This window comes from Hylobates moloch, unplaced genomic scaffold, assembly GCF_009828535.3.
Source record: "Hylobates moloch isolate HMO894 unplaced genomic scaffold, HMol_V3 SCAFFOLD_20, whole genome shotgun sequence".
NCBI lineage: Eukaryota > Metazoa > Chordata > Mammalia > Primates > Hylobatidae > Hylobates > Hylobates moloch.
The window spans coordinates 40,926,626-40,947,691 of NW_026652295.1; the positions used below are offsets into that span (position 1 = coordinate 40,926,626).

General features: G+C 41.5%; 1 protein-coding gene across 1 annotated transcript in view; it reads left to right on the plus strand.

Annotated features, from left to right (window-relative positions):
- The first annotated feature begins 3,159 nt into the window (after nucleotides 1-3,159).
- Nucleotides 3,160-21,066, plus strand: part of UBR2 (ubiquitin protein ligase E3 component n-recognin 2) — a 127,179-nt gene continuing 109,272 nt past the window's right edge. The window contains exons 1-2 of the mRNA XM_032140517.2: nucleotides 3,160-3,584; nucleotides 13,055-13,314. Coding sequence (XP_031996408.1) covers nucleotides 3,507-3,584; nucleotides 13,055-13,314 — 338 coding nt within the window. The 5' untranslated portion in view covers nucleotides 3,160-3,506. The remainder of the gene's footprint in view (nucleotides 3,585-13,054; nucleotides 13,315-21,066) is intronic.

Consider the following 21,066-nt stretch of genomic DNA (forward strand, 5'->3'; position numbering starts at 1 on the left):
CCTAAACTCACCATAATAAATAGCGGTTAGGACCCTTATTTCCACATGTTCCACTTTACCATTTGCTTTCCACACCAACAATCCCGCAGCGCCTGTAAAACTGAATGGCCCCAAAACTATGGGTGTCCCTGGACCAGCTGTGTTATGAATTAAATCACCAAAAAAAACCAGACAGACCCCATTCATATATTATGTCACCAAAACAATGCCTCATCTCGAGCAATTCACATCACCGACCCAGCCAACGCAGTCTGGGGCCAGGCAGCCACAGGGGGAATATACCCAAGCAACACCTGGTCTTATCCAGCACAAACTATAACCATCACCCGTACCCTAAAAACTGACTCCCAACAGGTTCTAGCCGAAATTAACACAACACCTCTCAGGTCCCTACTTCCGATTGTTTCTTATGCGCAAACATCAACAAACCCCCTCTTGCTGCGGTTCCACTATCTAGCTCCATAAACACAAGCAACTCCTCCCCCCGACCACCGGCTTTGTAATCTCCCATGTCCCCCTCCTTGCCGACCTCAGCGTCCCTATTCCTACCTGTTACAACACCAGCTACCACCCCCCATCGCCCCACAATGTAACATAAAAACAAACTGTCACTCCCCCCAACTTTCCAGCTCCAGATGGCCTTTTAACGGCCATTAATTCCTCTATCCCTGGCCCCTGCATACCCACCACACTAGTCCCTCAACTCACATTGCTCTCCTTCTCTGAAGGCCTTCAAGCCTATCAGTTTGATCACCCTAAACCCAACTCTCCTGAGGACCGTCGGGAAAAAAAGAGCAATCTTCCTACCTATCATACTTGGAATCTCTCTAACAACCTCTCTCATAGGTACAGGACTAGGAGCCACCTCTTTAGGATACAGCGTATCCCAATTTTCAGATTTCCAAACCCAGATGCAGACGGCCATTGAGGAAACGGCTCAGTCTCTAGCCACCCTCCAATGACAAATCACATCTCTAGCTGGTGTCACCCTTCAAAACCGCCGTGCCATCGACCTACTCACAGCCGAGAAAGGCGGTACTTGCATCTTCTTACAGGAGAACTGTCGTTATTACATTAATGAGTCCCAAGTAATCAAAACTAGCATTAAAAACCTACATCAGATAAAACGTAAACTAATGAATGCTAGCACTACTCCCTCCCTTTGGGAAACCCTCAAAATCCCCCTCTTAGCTTGGCTCCTTCCCTTTTTAGGCCCCCTAATGGGTATCCTCGCTTTCTGCGCACTACTCCCCTGCCTCATTGTTTCTCTTCCATATCTAACCAAACATTTAACCAGCTTCTCCTCAGAAACTAGCCACCAGCGAGGACGGGACAGATTCCACAGACGGGCTCACAACCTGCTAACCCAAGCCAGTCATGACAACCGCAACCGATTCCACAAATTTCTCAACGATCTCCGCGCCGACAGCTGGCTCGTCGCCAACCCATCACTACCCCTCAACTGGCTCACGGCACTGGAGGATCTATACCTACAAGAAACATGACCCATGCACAACCCTGACAGTTCTCCCTGTGCCCCCTCCCCACAGCGCCCCCACTCAGCAGGAAGCAGCCAGATGAACCACGACGCCCATTTTCCCCCATTTAAGAAAACAAAAAAGGAGGAATGTTAGGTAACATGGGGTACCTTAAAATGGCGCCGTACCTTAAGATGGGGCCGGTTCCGAGTTCTTCTCCCCTCCTTGACCGGGCACTGTCTGAACCCGCCAAAGGAGGGCCAATCAGAAAGAAGCATCTCCCGCCTTCCCTTGGGCCCGCCCCTAGCCCAATCCACGTAGGCCCAAGGGATATAAAACCCAGCACACCAGCAGCCCTCTCTCTCTTCTCTTCCTTCTCCTTGCGTGGTGCCGCTCGATACCTCCAACAAAGATCTCCTGACTGCGACTGGTGTAGTTTGGTCTCTGCCCAGCCCCTTTCAATTTATTTCCTTTTTTAAAAAACTGGTTAATATCATAGTATTGGTTTAAAAAAAATCCCAAAACAACATAAACATAAACATGTCCCAAACCTGGTCTGGCTTAGAACTTTTCCCCCCTATATGTAATTTACAACCTACTTCTGGGAATAAATTAACGAACTTGACAAAAGGTGTAAACAATTTTCTGACAAACTAGAGACTGAAGCTTCTAAGAAGCCCAGTCACCCAGCTGTCAGTCAAGAGTCTACCTTTAACTAAACATAGTTTTCTTTGTAAGCTAGTCTAACAATGTTTACCTATTTCTTTTCTTTTCTTTTCTTTTTTGATACAGGGTCTCAGCTGTGTCACGCAGGCTGGAGTGCAGTGGGCTGATCACCGCTCACGATGGCCTCAACTGCCTGGGGTCAAGCAATCCTCCTGCCTCAGCTTCCCGAGTAGCTGGGACTACAGGTGCGCCACCACACCTGGCTAATTTTTTTTATTTTTATCAAGAGGGTCTCGCTATGTTGTCCAAACTGATCTCAAACTCCTGTGCTCAAGTAGTCTGCCCCCCTCGGCCTCCCAAAGTGCTGGGATTACAGGCATGAGTCACCAAGCTTGGTCTGATTATCTGTAGAAATTAAACGTCTCTATCAAGAGGAAATCTTTGAATTGGCCTAATAGACTCTTTTTCCTTTGCAGCAAGATTTGTGATTAAGTTTATAAGTGGTCATCACTAAAGTGTTTGAAAAATTTTTTCAAACATGTTTTAAACCTTCAAAAAACTGGGTAATGTTCACCTCCATTACTCGTATAAAGGATGAGGGTTCGATGGATGACAGGACATAGAACCACAGGAATAGAATGTAATTCATTCATTCCTTTGACAAGTATTTGAGTGGCTACCCTATGCCAGACTGGCAAGTCCTTGAGGATCTACCACGTGCCAGGCAGTGTCCTTGAAACTGGGGATACAAAAATGAACAAATGAGATTCGGAGACTAAAAACTACATTTCCCACAGTATCTTGCTCTTTGGCTTTTTTCCAGGGGGCGCTACTTTCCACGACTCTCTTCCCATGATTCTCGTTGGGCAGAAAAGCCCCGCCCGCTTATCTGCCATTTAAGCCAGCGCCCCTTGGGAATGGACTACAACTCCCACAATGCATTTGAGGGGTACCGTATTAGGGCACCACCTCTTTCCCGGCTGTGCTGTACTTACAGCACCCAGAACTACAGTACCCAGAACGCTCCGCTTCGCCTCCTGGGTGTTATTGCCCCTTTCCCGGTGCAGGACGCGGTGGTGGCCAGCGAGAGTGTCAGGCCTGGGGTTTTCTGTGTCCTTTCCTGGGTCAGGGACGAGCCAGTGACTTGACTCTTGGGCGCTAAGCTTGGGAGGGAGCGCAGGAGGCCGCTGTCCTTCTTTTCCGGTTCACGTCACCCTTCTCTCCCTCTTGCTCCACCTGCAGCCACTTGGACGGCTCCGGGACTGATTGCCTGGGGCAGGGGTGGCAGTTGAGGCCGCCGGGGCCGACGTGAGGCTGCAGCTCTCCGGGCGGCGGTAGCGCTGGGGAGGAGGAGGAGAGAAGATGGCGTCGGAGCTAGAGCCAGAGGTGCAGGCCATCGACCGGAGTTTGCTGGAATGTTCGGCCGAGGAGATTGCGGGGGTGAGTGGCGGGACCCGGGCGGGTGCGTCTGCCCCTCGCAGGCCGCGCCCGCGGGGAGGAACCGACTCCTGGACGTCCTGGAGCAGCCCGGCCCAGACTTGGGGAAACAGCTGTGCCGGCCCTCGCCTTGTGGGGTAATAGCCCGGGGAGGCCACCGATCCTGCCCCTCTCTTTCCATTTTCAACAGCTGCCAGAGCTGCGCTGTGCACTAACTACGTTTACTTTCCCTTTCTGCCCAGGAGAACCCAGGGCTCTTCCATCATACCTCCTTTCCCCCAGCCTCCCATTAAGTCTCCCAACACATGGGCCTTCGCCCTTTATATCAGCTCTTGGAAGAGGAGAAGAGACGCTTCTTTCGTTTTTGGTATAATCGCCCTACTTTATCTAGTTAATTGCTTTTCCTGAGACAAGCGGAGCCGTGTGCTCCTCCGACTAAGCATGCCACCCTAACCGAGCCCCTACTTTGTTTTTGGTACTGCCCCAGGCACCAAGAAGGCAAAGGACATTACCCTTAGTTATCCCTTTCAGTGCTATCTTTTTTTTTTTGCATCGGTTTGATTAGTTGACAACGTTGATACATGTGTGGAAAGTTTACTGAGTATGAGAAAGTAGTCGTGGAGGCTGGGAAATTTTAAAAATATTTTTTCTAGGAATTAGGCGTAATTGGATGGAGAACAAATGTTATATAACGTTGATAGAGCAGCTTTCAACAAATACTGTATAAGCTCAACGTGAGAATTGGTCACAGTGTAGTAGGAGCAGTTATGCTCCAAACGTAAAACCATTCAAACGCAGTATTGCATTAAAACTGTAATATGAATATGCTAGTGTAAATAGCAGAGTTGTAGAGTAATAAACTCGACGGCATCTTTCCCCAATAAGGACAGGGAACACCCATTAGAAGAGATTGCCCAGAATGATTGTGAATGGACCAAGACAGCTTGGGCCCCACCTCTAAGACCTCCAATTAAAAAGGCTGCTAGGAAGGGAGTGACCCGTGAATAAAAGTCAGCAATCTGAATGCTACGAACAAAATTTGGGATTGGGGGCACTGTGGAGCTGTTGGTCAGTGAATAGTTATTTTGCTTGAATTGGTGAGGACATTAAGTCCGGGTAGAAAGAAATGTCAGGAGTAGAGGTGAAAACTTTAAAGAAATACGTTGTTAAATGCTGAATCTTTGCTTATTTGGGTGTGTTTTGTTGTCGTTTGTTTTTGTTTTTGAGACGGAGTTTCGCTTTCAGTGCCCAGGCTGGAGTGCAATGGCGCGATCTCAGCTCACCGCAGCCTCCGTTTCCCGGGTTCAAGCGATTCTCCTGCCTCAGCCTCTCGAGTAGCTGGGATTACAGACATGCACCACCACGCCCGGCTAATTTTGTATTTTTAATAGGGTTGGGGTTTCTCCATGTTGGTCAGGGTGGTCTCAAACTCCTGACCTCAGATGATCCACCTGCTTGGGCCTCCCAAAGTGCAGCGATTACAGGCGTGAGCCACTGCGCCCTGCCTTGGTGTGTTTTTTTAAACCTACTTACTTGTTTAGCCTAGGTCTGTTTTCATTTACTTTCTACTTAATGTTGCACAACTCAAGGAATTTCTGCCTTTCGTTTATCAGAGATTTGAAAAAAGAAAATGAAAGTAGTGTTACAAGTAAACTGTTAAATAATAATGACAGCTGTTTGCTCTCCATGCCTCTTCTAATTGATATCTGTTGCTTACCTCAAAGTACTGTTGTGGTTTTTTTCTCTCCCTGAATTTTGTGTCTTGGCCCAGTGATACAGGGTACAAATTCCGTTATCCCATTCTAAAAGTGCAAACTATCAAGTGATTAGAGGTTCTTCAATTTTTAGAGGCTCCTGAGGAAACTGGTTATAAAAGTAGTGCTGGAGGCCAGTGCTCCTAGTTCTTGTTCAGTGAAATTCTCAAGCAGATGCAGTAGGGAAAAATCAAGGAAAATGCAACAAAAAATTATTAATTTGGACTTCATTTGAGTTTGTGAAGATCATAACCTGAGCTACATTTTACCCTGTTTGCTTTTTTTTTTGTTTTTTTGAGACAGAGTCTTGCTCTGTCGCCAGGCTGGAGTGCAATGGCACGATCTTGACTCACTGCAACCTCCGCCTCCGGGGTTCAAGTGATTCTCCTGCCTCAGCCTCCCGAATTACAGCTGGGATTACAGGCGTGCGCCACCACACCTGACTAATTTTTGTATTTTTAGTAGACACAGGGTTTCACCACGTTGGCCAGGATGGTCTCGAACTCCTGACCTCAGGTGATCCGTCTGCCTCGGCCTCCCAAAGTGCTGGGATTACAGGCGTGAGCCACCGCACACGGCCTACCCTGTTTACTTTTAAATGCCTTTCTGAACAATAAGTTTTTTTTAAAGTTTAGTCTGAAGGCCAACACAATTCTCTCAAATAGAGAAGATGCAAACTCTTTTTTTTTTTTCTTTTTTTGTTAAGAGATGGGGTCTTACACTGTTGCCCAGACTAGAGTACAGTGACATAATCATAGCTCACTGTAGCTTTGACCTCCTAGGCTCAAGAGATCCTCCTACCTCGAAAACCAATATTAAAATATAAAATTCCTTCAACTATATAACCTTAATCTTGCCTTACTTTGTGAGGACTTTACTGTCTGTATTAAGTTAAAACACTTAACATTTAAAACTGTTTTTTCAGCTTAGGCTTCAGCTTTTTATCACACATTTAAATTAAAGTTTTCTCTTAGGTTGAAAGTACATTTTAGGGAAGAGAAACAAGTAGAGAAAACAGTGACTGCAGGCTTTAGACCTCTGTCATTGGTAATTCGTTAGGATCACTAACATTTAAAAATCACCTAATGAGCACTAGTGTCATCCTTTCCACATTTCATTTACATACCGCTTTTCTTATTCCTGTTATAAGGAGGAAGAACTTTTTGTGATCCCATCCATTCCAGCTAGTATGCCTCAGAAAGAAAAGTATCTAAGCTGATTCTTTAATATTTGTAAGTTTAGGATATTACAGTGACCCTCTCTTCTCATTCTTTTTTCTTGTTAGAATTGATTCCATAAGTATGACTTTCCCAACACTTCTTGGCTCTGTTTACTTTCCATACTACATATAGTTACAGTATGTACCAATGAGTGATTACGGTTTTAAAAGTAAACATGCCAGACGTGGTGGCTCACGCCTGTAATCCCAGCACTTTGGGAAGCTAAGGCGGGCAGATGACAACGTCAAGAGATAGAGACCATCCTGGCCAACATGGTGAAACCCTGTCTCTACTAAAACTACAAAAATTAGCCGGGCATGGTGGTGCACCCCTATAATCCCAGCTATTCGGGGGGCTGAGGCAGGAGAGTTGCTTGAACCCAGGAGGCTGAGGTTGCAGTGAGCCGAGATCACGCCACTGCACTCCAGCCATGGCGAGAGAGCGGGACCCCGTCTTTTTCCCTGAGTATAAAAGAAATACAGGTTGGGAGCACTGACTCATGCCAGTAATCCCAGCTATTTGGGAGGCTGAGGTGGGAGGACTGCTTAAGTCTAAGAGTTTGAGACCAGCCTGGGCAACATAGCTATACCCTGTCTCTACTGGGAAAAAAAAAAAAAAAAAAGCTGGGTGTGGTGGCATGAACTTGCAGTCCTAGCTACTCAGAAGGCTAAGCGGGGAGGATCGCTTGAGCCCAGGTGTTAGAAGTTACAGTGAGCTATGATCATGCCACTGTACTCCATCTTGGGTGATAGAGTGAGACCCTGTCTTCAAAAAAAAATTTTTTTTTAATAAATAATGAATTCGTTAAGTTTTATGTAGAGTTTTAGGTCTGTATTGGTTATCTTTTTGCTGTACATTTTTTAAATCGTTTTATTGAGATGTAACTCACATACTGTACAGTTCAATTCAGTGGTTTTTAGTATATTCAGAGTTGTACAATCATCACTGTGATCAATTTTAGGACATTTTTATCGCCCCAAAAAAGAAATCCTGTACCTATTGGCAGTCACTTCTCATTTGCACCTAAACTCCAGAGGTCTAATCAACTACTAATTTTTGTCTCCTTAGATTTGCCTGGATATTTCATATAAATGGAATTCAACACATTGTCATTTGTGGCTGACTTCTTTCTCTTAGGATGGTGTTTTAAATATTTATCCATGTTGGGCTGGGCGCGGTGGCTCACACCTGTAATTCCAGCACTTTGGGAGGCCGAGGCAGGTAGATCACAAGGTCAGGAGATTGAGACCATCCTGGCTAACACGGTGAAACTCCGTCTCTACTAAAAAATACAAAAAATTAGCGGGGCATGGTGGTGGGCACCTGTAGTCCCAGCTACTTGGGAGGCTGAGGCAGGAGAATGGCGTGAACCCGGGAGGTGGAGCTTGCAGTGAGTCAAGATCACGCCACTGCACTCCAGCCTGGGCAACAGAGCAAGACTCCATCTCAAAAAATAAAATAAAATATTTATCCATGTTGTACCACGTAAAGATTGAGTATCGTTACGCTTGCCACCAGAAGTGTTTTGGATTTTGGATTTTTTTTGGATTTCAAAATATTTGCAGTTATACCAGTTCAGCATCCTGAATCCGAAATCCAAATGTTCCAATGAGCACTTCTTTGAGCATCGTGTGGGCACGCAAAGTTTCAGATTTTGGATCATTTTGGATTTCACATTTTCAAATTAGGGATGCTCAACCTGTGTCAGTAATGCCTTCTTTTTTATTGCCAAATGGCATTCCTTTGTATAGATAAACCATATATTATTTATCTGTTCATCAGTTGGTGAATATTTGGGTTGTTTCTACTTTTTGGGTATTATGAATCATGCTGCTGTGAACATTTTTTACAAATTTTTGTGGGGACCTATGTTTTTGTTTCTCTTGGGTATATACATACCTAGAAGTGAAATTGGTGGATCGTATGTTAACTATTTTGAAGAACTGCCAGATTTTTCCAAAGCAGTTGCATTGTTTTACATTCCCACCAGTAGTGCATGAGAGTTCCGATTTCTCCACATCCTTGCCAACACTTGTTTTTGCCTGTGTTTTGATTACAGACATTCTTTTGGGTGTTGTGCCTTTTCATTGTGGTTTTGATTTGCATTTCCCTCATGAGTCAATGTTGAACATCTTTTTATGAGCTTATTGGCCATTTTTATATCTTCTTGGCCCATTTTCAATTAGTCCTTTAACCTATTAAATTTCTGTATTATTTTTATTTGTAAATACTCTCCTTAATTTGTAGAGCTCTTAATATAATTTGTTTAAATTTTTTCTCAATATATTCCGCAAAACTCCCAATTGAGCACTATTGTTTTTATGGTTATGAGCACTAGTTGTTTTATGATTAACTTACATGTTGCTTATCCTTGTTTGAAAGCAAAACCAAAAGTAGTTAAAGGATACAATTTTAATTGGGTATAGAATAATAGAGACGGTAATAAAAGGCTAACCTCTAGGGATTCTTTCATTTTTCATTTCATTTTTATTTTATTGTACTTGCTTTCTATCCCAAGGCTTAAATTTAGTATTCAGTAGAGGGAAAGCTCCTGGAAACATTGTCATAACATGTTTACTTTAGAGGAATGAGTTGACAGTTTCTTTACTTCCCTTAAGAGGGACTTCTAATAAGATAGTGAATGCTTATTACTCTCTTGTGCCACATGGGTGTGACAGCTACAAGTGTCTGAAATAAAGACAAATTAAAATGCCAACCAAACTGGAAATCTCAATTTTTCATGTTGAAGAAACAGTTGCAGTTAGCATATGTTAGTGAGAACTAATATGAAAAGCTATAGATTTTATTCTTTGGGGAAATGTGTGAGCTACTTCTGAAAGACAGTCATAAATTTTTCTTTTTATATTAAGTATGTATGTTTAATCAGCTTAAAGTGCCCGTAATAGAGCCCAAATCTTTTAGGTGATTGTGAATTTTTCATATAATGATAGTAAAGTTTTTGGTTTTGAGACGGAGTCTCACTCTGTCCTCCAGGCTGGAGTACAGTGGTGCGATCTAGGCTCACTGCAACCTCTGCCTCCTGAGTTCAAGCCATTCTTTTGCCTCAGCCTCCCGAGTAGCTGGGATTACAGGCGTGCACCACCACTCCTGGCTAATTTTTGTATTTTTAGTAGAGATGGGGTTTCACCATGTTGGCCATGGTGGTCTTGAACTCCTGGCCTCAAGTGATCTGCCCACCTTGGCCTCCCAAAGTGCTGGGATTACAGGCATGAGCCACGGCGCCCAGGAGTAGTAAAGATTTTAAAAATGGGGAGCATATGCATGCCTTTCTTGGACCAGACTTTTAAGTCTTGTTATTTATAATAATATGTAATAAAGAGTGAAATACTTGCTTGTTTTACTAATAATATTTTTATGTAAAGTGGCTAGTTTTTTTGGTTGGTTGTTTGTTTTTTGAGACGGGATCTCACTCTGTCACTCAGGCTGAAGTGCAGTGGCATGATCATGCCTCACTGAAGCCTCAACCCCTGGGGCTCAAGTGATCCTGCCTCCCACCTCAGCCTCCTGAGTAGCTGGGACTACAGGCGTGCACCACCATGCCCAGCTAATTTTCTTTTATTTTTAGTAGAGATGGGGTTTTGCCATATTGCCCAAGCTAGTCTCGAACCTCTGAACTCAAATGAGCCAACCGCCTTGGCCTCCCGAGTGCTGGGATTACAGGCATGAGCCACCACTGGGCCTGGCCGATTTTTTTTTTTTTTTTTCTTAACCAGAAGCTGATACTATTGTCTGAATTTTTGTTGAAGAAATCTATGAACAAATTTGCTCTCTTGTTACAGTCACTAGACTACATAATTTTTTTTTAGAAAGCATCCCTTCTAGCCTGTAGTCCCAGCTACTCGGGAGAGCTGAGGCAGGAGAATGGCTTGAACCTGGGAGGCAGAGCTTTCACTGAGCCGAGATTGCGCCACTGCACTCCAGCCTGGGCGACAGAGCGAGACTCCATCTCAAAAAAAAAAAAAAAGAAAGCATCCCTTCTAAAGCAACCTTTCATTCTTGTATTAAAATTCTGCAACAGTGAAGTTTTACAGGAATGGGAACATAAAATATGAGGAAAAAAACTGGTTTTTAAATAAAATCTTTCAATATGTTGTAAATTAAAATAGTCTGAAGCACTTAACTTTCTAGGATCATGGAGGTGAATTATTTTGGTCTTATTGCTTAATTTTTCATTCATGAAGAGTAAATTGAATCCCAGCACCTTTGGGAGGCCGAGGTGGGCGGATCACCTGATGTCAGGAGTTTGAGACAAGCCTGGTCAACATAGTGAAACCTTGTCTCTACTAAAAATACAAAAATTAGCCAGGTGTGGTGGTGCACACCTGTAACCCCAGCTACTCAGGAGGCTGAGGCAGGAGAATCAGTTGAACCTGGGAGGCAGAGATTGCAATGAGCCGAGATCGTACCACTGCACTCCAGCCTGGGCGACAGCACGAGACTCAAAAAAAAAAAAAAAAAAAAAAAACGCTTAGGATCATTTGACTACGTTCATTCTTGTTTTGGTTGCTGACAATGGGTGAAAAATGAGACATTTACCTTTGAATGAGGCCAAAAAAGAGGTCTTTTAGCTCAAAGAATAAGATTCTAGTATGCTTGTTGAGGACTCTGCTTTTTCTTTTTTCTTTTTTTAAAACTTGTCATCTTTATATTTACTGAGCTTAAAGGATGTGTATGTATATATAAAATTTTGATTGAGTCACTCTGAAGGGAGAGAATACTTAAAGCCTGTAGGATTGTCTCGTAAGAAATGCTGCTGCTGCTGCTGTTTTATTTTTATTTTTATTTTTATTTTCCCTAACCACTTGGCCACCAGGGAAGAAATGCTGTTGTTTTGAAAGTAATTTAGTCTCTTTCCTACTTGCATAATGTAAACACAACAATGTTAGTAATATTTGGAAAATAGTTTAGTTTCACTTTAAGCATGAAAACTCTTTCACCGTTTTTGGTTGTAAGCTTCTATCCAGTCCCTTAACTTATGAACAAAATTTTTACATTTTTAGTAAAAGTTATCTGAAAAACAGAAATTGACTAGAAAGTTAATATACATCACCTCGTGCATATTTAAAATCTCTGTATGTTGTTTTTAGAAGGAGTGGTCTGAAGAATATACAAGTAATAGCTAAAATGAAGACCTTATGTTGACTTCTTATGATGTTAGATATCACTTGAACATACTCTTTTTTTTTTTTTTTTTTAAATAAAAATGTAACTGGAATTTAGGTGGTAATCCATAGGTAAACACTGGAGGTTTTTTTTAATTTCAGCTTTTACTTTAGATTTAAGGAATACATGTGCAGGTTTGTTGCATGAGTATATTGCACCCGGGTAGTGAGCAGAGTACCCAATAGGTAGTTTTTCAACCCACTTCCCCCTTCCTCTTTCCCTCCATCTGTGGGTTTTGTTCACGGTTCAGTTAACTGCATTCTAGCAGAAGTGAGTCGTTTTGTTTGTTTGTTTGTTTGTTTGTTTTTGTCCTTTGAGATAGACTCTTGCTCTGTCACCCAGGCTGGATCTTGGCTCACTACAACCTCTGCCTCCTGGGTTTAAGCGATTTCTCCTGCCTCAGCCTCTCGAGTAACTGGGATTACAGGCATGCGCCACCACGCCCAGCTAATTTTTATATTTTTAGTAGAGAAGAGACTTCACCATGTTGGCCAGGCTGGTCTTGAACTCCTGACCTCAGGTGATCCGCTTGGCCTGGCCTCCCATAGTGCTGGGAAGCTTTTCAGATTTTTCGGTGTGGATACCCAGATTGAGCTAAAATAGGGAAATGGAGAAAATAACAGATTTTGGTGGAGCATGCAGGGGAGATGATGCATTCAGTTATTGAGTTGGTGCCTATGAGATCTAAGTAGAATCATGCTTTAAAATTTGTTTTTAGTGGGGAGAGCAAACGGAAAAGGCCTTATAGAGAGAGGTTGATCAGAGAAAGAAGGCATAATTGGTACAACAGTCTCTTGTGGACTGACTTATTCATAAGAGACTGGTATATAAACTTGTTTATGAATCATTAAGAAATGTGTATTGGCTGTTCATGTTCACCGTACATATTGGCTGTTCATGTTCACCGTACACTCTTCCTATGGACAAACTGACATGAGAATTCATATCACAATGAGAATAACATTTGAGCAAAGCATTAGGAAGGACGTCAGATGAGCTCAATGGTTCATGTCTTATATAATGATTTCTTGTAATTATTTTCTGGTACTGCCTAGAGAAGGTTGCTTCCAGAGTCATTTTGCAGGGAAGGAGGGGGGCTTGTTTCATTTTAATTTTACTTACACTTAAAAGTAGAATTTAAACATACTTGACATTTTAATAGATTAAATTTCTAACGTATGGTGGTGAGTGCTGTAAACAAAATATTTTAATGTGCTTCTGTCATTATTTTTGTACCTAAAAGAAAGTAAGGTAAATTTGTTCAAATTAGTTTGTTGGTGTTTAAAACCATTTCTTCTTTTTTCTTCTTTTAAAGAAATGGCTGCAAGCAACTGACCTCACTAGAGAAGTGTACCAGCATTTAGCCCACTATGTACCCAAAATCTACTGCAGGGGTCCCAACCCTTTTCCACAGAAAGAAGACATGCTGGCACAGCATGTTTTGTTGGGACCAATGGAATGGTACCTTTGTGGTGAAGATCCTGCATTTGGATTTCCAAAACTTGAGCAAGCAAACAAACCTTCTCATCTTTGTGGTCGTGTTTTTAAAGTAGGAGAGCCTACATATTCTTGCAGGTAAAATATTTTAATTTTCTTTCTAGGAGGCTCTTGTTTTATTTGACCTCTTTTTTTCCCTGGAACTTTAAAGTTTTTGTTTAAAAATTATGAAATACCATATCTGCTTAAAAATCCGTATTACAAATACATGCTATTTAATAAATAATTAAAGCAGATATTTTTATAATTATTCTTGATAAAAAAATATTGTCACCAGCATTCTTGAAGCCCACTGCGTGCTTTCTTCCTTCCCCCATAATTAACTGACATCTTGACTCTTGAAATAATCACTTTCTTGCTTTTCTTGATATTTTTTAGTTACAGTAATTCTGATGTTCAAATTGCCATAGATTTGGCTAGTGAGAGCCCCGTCACACCAGCTTGTCTTTTGCACATGCCTTCATTAGTTTGTGAGTGCTTCTTTCCTTTCTGGCACAACAAGATGCCCCCAGCTCACTTTGTACTTGCTCTGACCCATATGTAGAATCAGCTATTTCTTTAAAGATTTTTCTTTCATTTGGGAATGGTAGTTAGAAACCAAGATCTGGGTGCTGTATGCATTTACTGCTGTTAGGAAGACTTTTTCTTTTTTAAATTTCTTGGTGAAAATTAAGTATACAAGGGTAGAAGATGGAGAATAAAGTGCCTTGTCCCCTTTTTGACTATCCTATTTTCCAGAATTAATCATTGTTAACATTTTCCCATATATCATTTCAGAAATTTTCCCTTTTTTTTTTTTTTTTTTTTTGAGATGGAGTCTTGCCCTGTCACCCAGGCTGGAGTGCAGTGGCGCGATCTCAGCTCACTGCAACCTCCACCTGCCAGGTTCAAGCAATCCTCCTGCCTCAGCCTCCCGACTAGCTGGGATTACAGGTGTAGCCCACCACCATGCCCAGTTAATTTTTGTATTTTTAATAGAGATAGGGTTTCACCATGTTGGCCAAGCTGGTCTCAAACTCCTGACCTCAGATGGTCCACCTGCCTTGGCCTCCCAAAGTGCTGGATTACAGGCATGAGCCACTGTACCCGGCCTCTTTCAGAAATTTTCTTTGTGTATATAGGCCAAGATATATGGCAATTTTAAACCTACATACATAAATACAGATGAGAATATGTTACATATACTGAGCTAAATTTTCTTTTCTGTATTTAACCATAGCTTAACATCTTTCCGTATCAGCTTATGTAGCTAAATAATATTCTTTTGTGTGGATGTGTTGTTGATGGAGACATTATTTAACTTTTTCCTTTAAACTTTTTCCTGTAAAACTTAAATTTAATAAGCTAATTTTGGTGAAAGCCTCTGGGTATCTATGGTAGTTTTATTTGTTAGCGTATTTAGAATATCAATAGAGAACAGTATATATATTGAAAAACTATTAGACCTAGTTTTTTGTTTGCTATTACAGAAACCACTTTGAATATTCTGTTGATGTTTGGAGCGGTAGACCTAGTTGAACCTTATAATTTACAGATAGGAAATTGAGACCCCATTGTTCAGTAATGTTCTTTGTATTAATAGGATCTAGTTCCAAATTATTCATTTGTATATCTTGTCTTTTAATCTTCAATCTGGAATGTTTCCTCAGTTTTTCTGTGACTTTCATGATCTTGACACTTTTGAAGATTACAGACCAGTTATTTTGTCAATGTCCCCTCAATTTGGGTTTGTCTGGTTTTCATAATTAGATTCAAGTTGCATCTGTGACAGGAATGCCACAGAAATCATGTGTTTTAACCCTGTCAGGTGGTATATATGATTTTGATTAGTTCTACAACTGTTGATATTGATCACTTGATTAAAGGGATGTCTGTAAGACTTCTCCACTGTAATGTTACTCTTTTCCCCTATGTGATCAATAAGTATGTTGCTGGGAAGTACTTTGAGACTATTAAGTATCCTCTTCATTATCAAACTTTCAATTTATTTATTTATATCAGTATTTGTGGGGTCTCATTATTATGCTCAAATTGTCCTAGATTTGGTCAGTAGGAGCCCCTTCAAGCTATCTTTGTTCTTTTTCGTATCTCTATCATCCTTTGAGCTCTTTTTCTTTTCCTTTCCTTTTCCCTTCTGTTTTTTCTTTTCTTCCTGGTACAACAAGATGTCCCAGGCAATCTTGAGCTTTCTCCTGCCCCAACCCTGAAATCAACCATTTTGCCAAGGATCCTGGTTCTTTGTAGTGGAAAATGGTGTTTACAAATAAGATGGTATGTGTGCCTGTTGCTGTTGGTGTTATAACTCTCAGGCTGTCTTAATGGAGCTTTATTTTATACCTATCTGTATAAATGCATTGAAATAGATATTGAAAACCATGCATCTGTAGTGATCTCTCCCATTCCCATCTAAGGTTCTTTCTAGTTTTCTTCCTTTGCATGTTTTTAATTTCCTTCTCTGACAAGAGAAAACCTGATTCTCATTTTCCTCAAAATATTTGCTTATTTAATTATTCCCCTGTATGCAACCATTCTGCTGCTGCTGCTGCCCAACTCTCTGCATAATTGCCCCTCTTTACCCCATTTGTATTTTGTGTTCAGTACTGGGCCACAGTGGCCTTTCCCTTTTTTTTTTTTTCGAGATGGCGTCTCACCCCGTAGCCCAGGCTGGATTGTAGTGCCATGATCTCGGCTCACTGCAACCTCCGCCTCCCGGATTCAAGCGATTCTCCTGTCTCTGCCTCCCTAGTAGATGGGACTACAGGCGCACACTGGCTAATCTGTGTATTTTTAGTAGGGATGGGGTTTCACCACATTGGCCAGGCTTGTCTCAAATTCCTGACCTCAAGTGATCCACCTGCCTCAGCCTCTCAAAGTGCTGGGATTAAAGGCCTGAGCCACTGTGCCCGGCCTCCCTCCTGTTTTGTTAGGGCAGATCCAAAGTAAGCCTTGTTCTAGGATGTATAGTTTTTCTCATTTGTGGGGGTCCCACAAGTAACAGAGACACTCTGATCACATAAGTAATGCCAGGAATTTAGAAGTTACCTCCCAGGAAACCAGATCAAAGACCAGCCAGGTTCTTTATTACATTGTTGAGAGGGTGAGATCCTTTATGTGTAGTACTTTACACAATACTTGGCACACAGTAAACTCATAGTAAATGGCCATGCTGGGTGCTGGGGATGAATATCTCATTTTAAAAGTAGGTGTTTCCATGAAACCCAGAGCCCTGGTAAAATGACATGGAGTCTGTTATTTGGAAAGATGAAATATGGTTATTGGAATTCTGGGGAGGTTTCTAAACTAGACCCCTCAGGATAAAAGTGACTGATATCCATAATGCGGAAGGTTTCTTTAATGAGAAAGAATGATATTAAAGGATCTTTTATATATAGTATTTAGGAAAAGGATTTGTGAAGGGCATAGATTAGTTTTGCCATGGGGAGTTATTTGTTCATAGTTTCTAAAATTGTGTTGGTCACAGATTATTTTTCTGAAGTCTCCATGATGTCAGAAAAAAGCCATCTGGGTGTTCGTAGGCAGTAAGCTACTTTTTATGTACTCCATTAGGAAAAGAGTGGTCAAACTTAGCACTTGTTATTCGTTATTAAATAGAAATGGTTTTAGGGTGTAAAAAATCTTAGTGGGCAAAAATCTAGTGTTGATTTTGATAATTGTATACTTTGACATTTGTATAACCATTAAGAAAAATAAAACGAGTAGAATATGAAATCATACTTTCATGAGTTAAGTTTTTAGCTTAATACTTCTTTTAAGATACAGAGAAGTAAGGTTTCATCCCCCCGTTTTTTTAGTATAGTTAAATTGAGAACATTCTTTTTTAACATTTAAAAACGTATTACATGAATGTTATAGATAACCAGAAATCGGCATTGGGGGCGGGGGGGCTTATGCTGCCATCAGGAGTATTTTTGTTTCTAGATAGTATTTTATGATGCTTTATTAACTATTAAATAATTTTGCATAGGCTTTTTTTTTACTTTAATACTGGTTTGTATTGGTATATAATAATTGTGCATATTTATGGGGTATATGTAATTTTGATACATGCACATAAGGTGTAATGATCAAATCAAGGTAACTAGGATATCCATCACCTTGAACATTTATCATTTCTGTTGGGATGTTTTAACTCTGATTCTGTTGGTCATGACAGTTGAGATTATGCTAAAAATGATAAACAACTCTACAATCCCAAAGACTTTATGTACCAAGATATATTTATTACTCAGACTGTGTGACCAATTCAGATGAGTGGGGTGATAAGTAGAGGGTTCTGCTCCAGGTAGTTTTTTCACACCATCTTATGTTTCCATAAGCTTACTGTAATGCTTTCAAGGTTCACCACAGCAGGAACAGAATAGAGCTGGCGGATCATGCTCAGCAAATAAATGCTTTGTCTCAGAAATTATGATCTTACCCAAATCCCATTAGGCAAAACTAGGCCTAATGCCTCTGTCCAGCTACAGAACAGGTCGGGAAAGTGTAATTCTCCTAAGTCTCAGGGATATATGAAACTAGGATGTGGATGAGCATTAGAAGTGTCTTTAGCAATGATTTTTTTACGTTTTTTTTTCTCCCTGAATCATTAGGATAAAATGAAGTAACATGTATGAAAGCACATAGGTAACTATAGATATGTGTGAGGTTTTTTTTAATTGAATAGTCTTCTTCATATAAATTACTGAACCATGAGTAATATCTCAAGCAGAGGGGTGCAGATAGTTCCAGTTCCTTTTCTGTCTGGAAGTAATAAAGCTCTCATATGGAAGACCTACGTATTTCCATGAAGAGGGGTTGTTCTTTCAGTTTCTTGCTTTTTAAAAAACTTGAAGTCTTTTCTCTACTTAAAATACAAAAATTAGCTGGGCATGGTGGCTTATGCCTGTAATCCCAGCTACTCAGGAGGCTGAGGCAGGGGAATTGCTTGAACCCAGGAGGCGGAGGTTGCAGTGAGCCGAGATCATGCCATTGCACTCCAGCCTGGGCGACAAGAGCAAAACTCCATCTCAAAAAACAAAACAAAACAAACACACACACACACACACACACACACAAAAACTTGAAGTCTTGATCTCTTGCAGGATTCTATTTTAAAACTGAGTGTTAGGCTGTTTTTGCATTGCTATAAAGAAATACCTGAGGCTGGATACTTTATAAAGAAAAGAGGTTTAATTGGCTCACAGTTCTGCAAGGCTCTACAAGCATGGCATAAACATTTGCTCAGCTTCAGGTGGGGACCTCAGGAAGCTTACAGTCATGGCTGAAGGGGAAAGGGAAGCAGGCACATCACATCACGCAGGAACAAGAGGTGAGGAGGAGGTGCCACACTTTTAAACAACCAGAGCTCACAAAAACTCACTATTGGGAGAACAGCACCAAGAAGACAGTGCTAAACTTTCATAAGAAATCCCTCCCATGATTCAGTCACCTCCCACCAGGCCCCACCTCCAACACTGGGGATTATAATTCAACATGAGATTTAGAGGGGACACATATCCAAACTATATCAAGCTATTTCTTTATAATGTGAATAGTCCAGAGATTGGAATCAATGTTGTGTTAGTTTTAAAACCATTGGTTATTTCTTTTTTTGAGACAGAGTCCCACTCTGTCACTTAGTCTAGAGTACAGTGGCATGATCATAACTCACTGCAGCCTCCAACTCCTGGGCCCAAGTGTTCCTTCCAAGTAGCTAGAACCATAGGTGTATGCCACCATGCTCGGCTAACTTTTGTATTTTTGTAGAGACAGAGTTTCCCTATGTTGCCCAGGCTGGTCTCCAACTCCTGGACTCAAGAGATCCTTCCACCTTGGCCTCCCAAAGTGCTGGGATTACAGGTGTGAACCACTGCACCTGGCTGGCTTGTGTGATACATGCTGAAATTATACTGTGTATGTTAGACACATTTGAATGAAATTATATTATGTGTATTATAATTGTGGCTTATATTTTTTCACTTAACAGTTTGTTTTGGAGATCTTTTCATGTCAATATATATAAATCTACCTCATTCTTTATAACTGTTTCATAGTAAGGACAGGCCATAGTTTATTTGATTGACGTAATAATGAAATTAGAAATGGAGATTTCTAGGTTTTTTTTTTCTGTAGCAAACAATGCTGCAAGGAATACCCTGCACATGTTTGTGTACATCTCTTTGTACATGTTTCAGTAAATACCCAGAGGTAGAATTTTAATTCTGTATGTTATCATGGGGCCTTCAGTATAACGGAATTTCCCTCGTCTACACTGCTCTCTCTGACCTGGGAAAATGCAGTAAATATCTTCTAGATAATTTAGATTTCTGTAGTTGTCTAAAATGAGTCTTATGTTCTTATTTTGGAGATTTGTGATTATTTATTCAGTCTGGTGCAGAATGAAATGTAGAAGTACATGGAGGTATCATCAACTTGGCATGTAGCTAGCTGCGTTTGCCTAGATGGTAAGAAATAATAGAACCATAAAGGCTTTGGGGTAATCCCTTCAGGTAGGAAACTCAAATTTATATTACTAAAATTTTATCTCTTGGTCCCTCTGTGAGTTTTGAGTGTTTTTTCTTAAGGGAAAATTTACATATGTCAAAAGACAAATCTTAATTGTACATTTTTTTTTTTTTTTTTTTTTTTGAGACAGTCTCATGCTGTTGCCCAGGCTGGAGTGCAGGGGCGTGATCTTGGCTCACTGCAGCCTCCGCCTCCTGGGTTCAAGCGATTCTCCTGCCTCAGCCTCCTGAGTAGCTGGGACTACAGATGTGCGCCACCACACCCTGCTAATTTGTTTTGTATTTGTAGTAGAGACAGGGTTTCACCACGTTGGCCAGGATGGTCTCGATCTCCTGACCTCGTGATCTGCCCACCTCGGCCTCTCAAAGTGCTGGGATTACAGATGTGAGCCACCGCGCCCGGCCTTAATTGTACATCTTTGACAGTAGTTAACCTTATGTAATTTATGTATTGTCAAGATAGAGAACTTTCCTGTCTCACTAGAAATTTCCCTGTCATTGGCTCCAGCCCCCTAGGTAACCACTGTGTTGATACTGTCACCTTAGATTACCTTGGGTGGTTCTAGAATTTTTTTTTTTTTTTTTTTTTTTTTTTTTGAGACAGGGTTTTGCTCTGTTGACCAGGCTGGAGTGCAATGGCATGATCATGGCTCACTGCAGCCTCGACTTCCCAGGTTCAACCTTTCCTCCTGCCTCAGCCTCCCAAATAGCTAGGATCACATGTGTCTGTCACTATGCTGACTAATTTTCTTTTTCCTTTTTTTTTTCTCCGAGACGGAGTCTCACTCTGTCGCCCAGGCTGAAGTGCAGTGGCATGATCTCAGCTCACTGCAACCTCTGCCTTCTGGGTTCAAGCAATTCTCCCACCTCAGCCTCCTGAGTAGCTGGGATTACAGGTACGCACCACCATGCCCAGCTAATTTTTGTATTTTTTAGTAGAGACCAGGTTTCGCCATGTTGGCCAAGCTGGTCTCAAACTCCAGGCCTCAAATGATCCGGCCACCTCGGCCTCCCAAAGTGTTGGGATTACAGGCATGAGCCACTGTGCCCGGCCAACCTGGCTAATTTTTTGAAGAGACAAGGTCTCACTTTGCTGCCCAGGCTGATCTTGAACTCCTGGGGTCAAGTGATGCTCTTCCCTAAGCCTCCCAAAGTGTTGTGATTACAGGTATGAGCTACTGCACCCAGCCTGGTTCTAGATCTTATAAAAATGAAATTGTAGTCCTTTTGTGCCTGGCTTCTTCTCAGCATAATGTCTGTCAGATTTATCCATGACGTAATGATTATTAGAAGTTGGTTCCGTTTT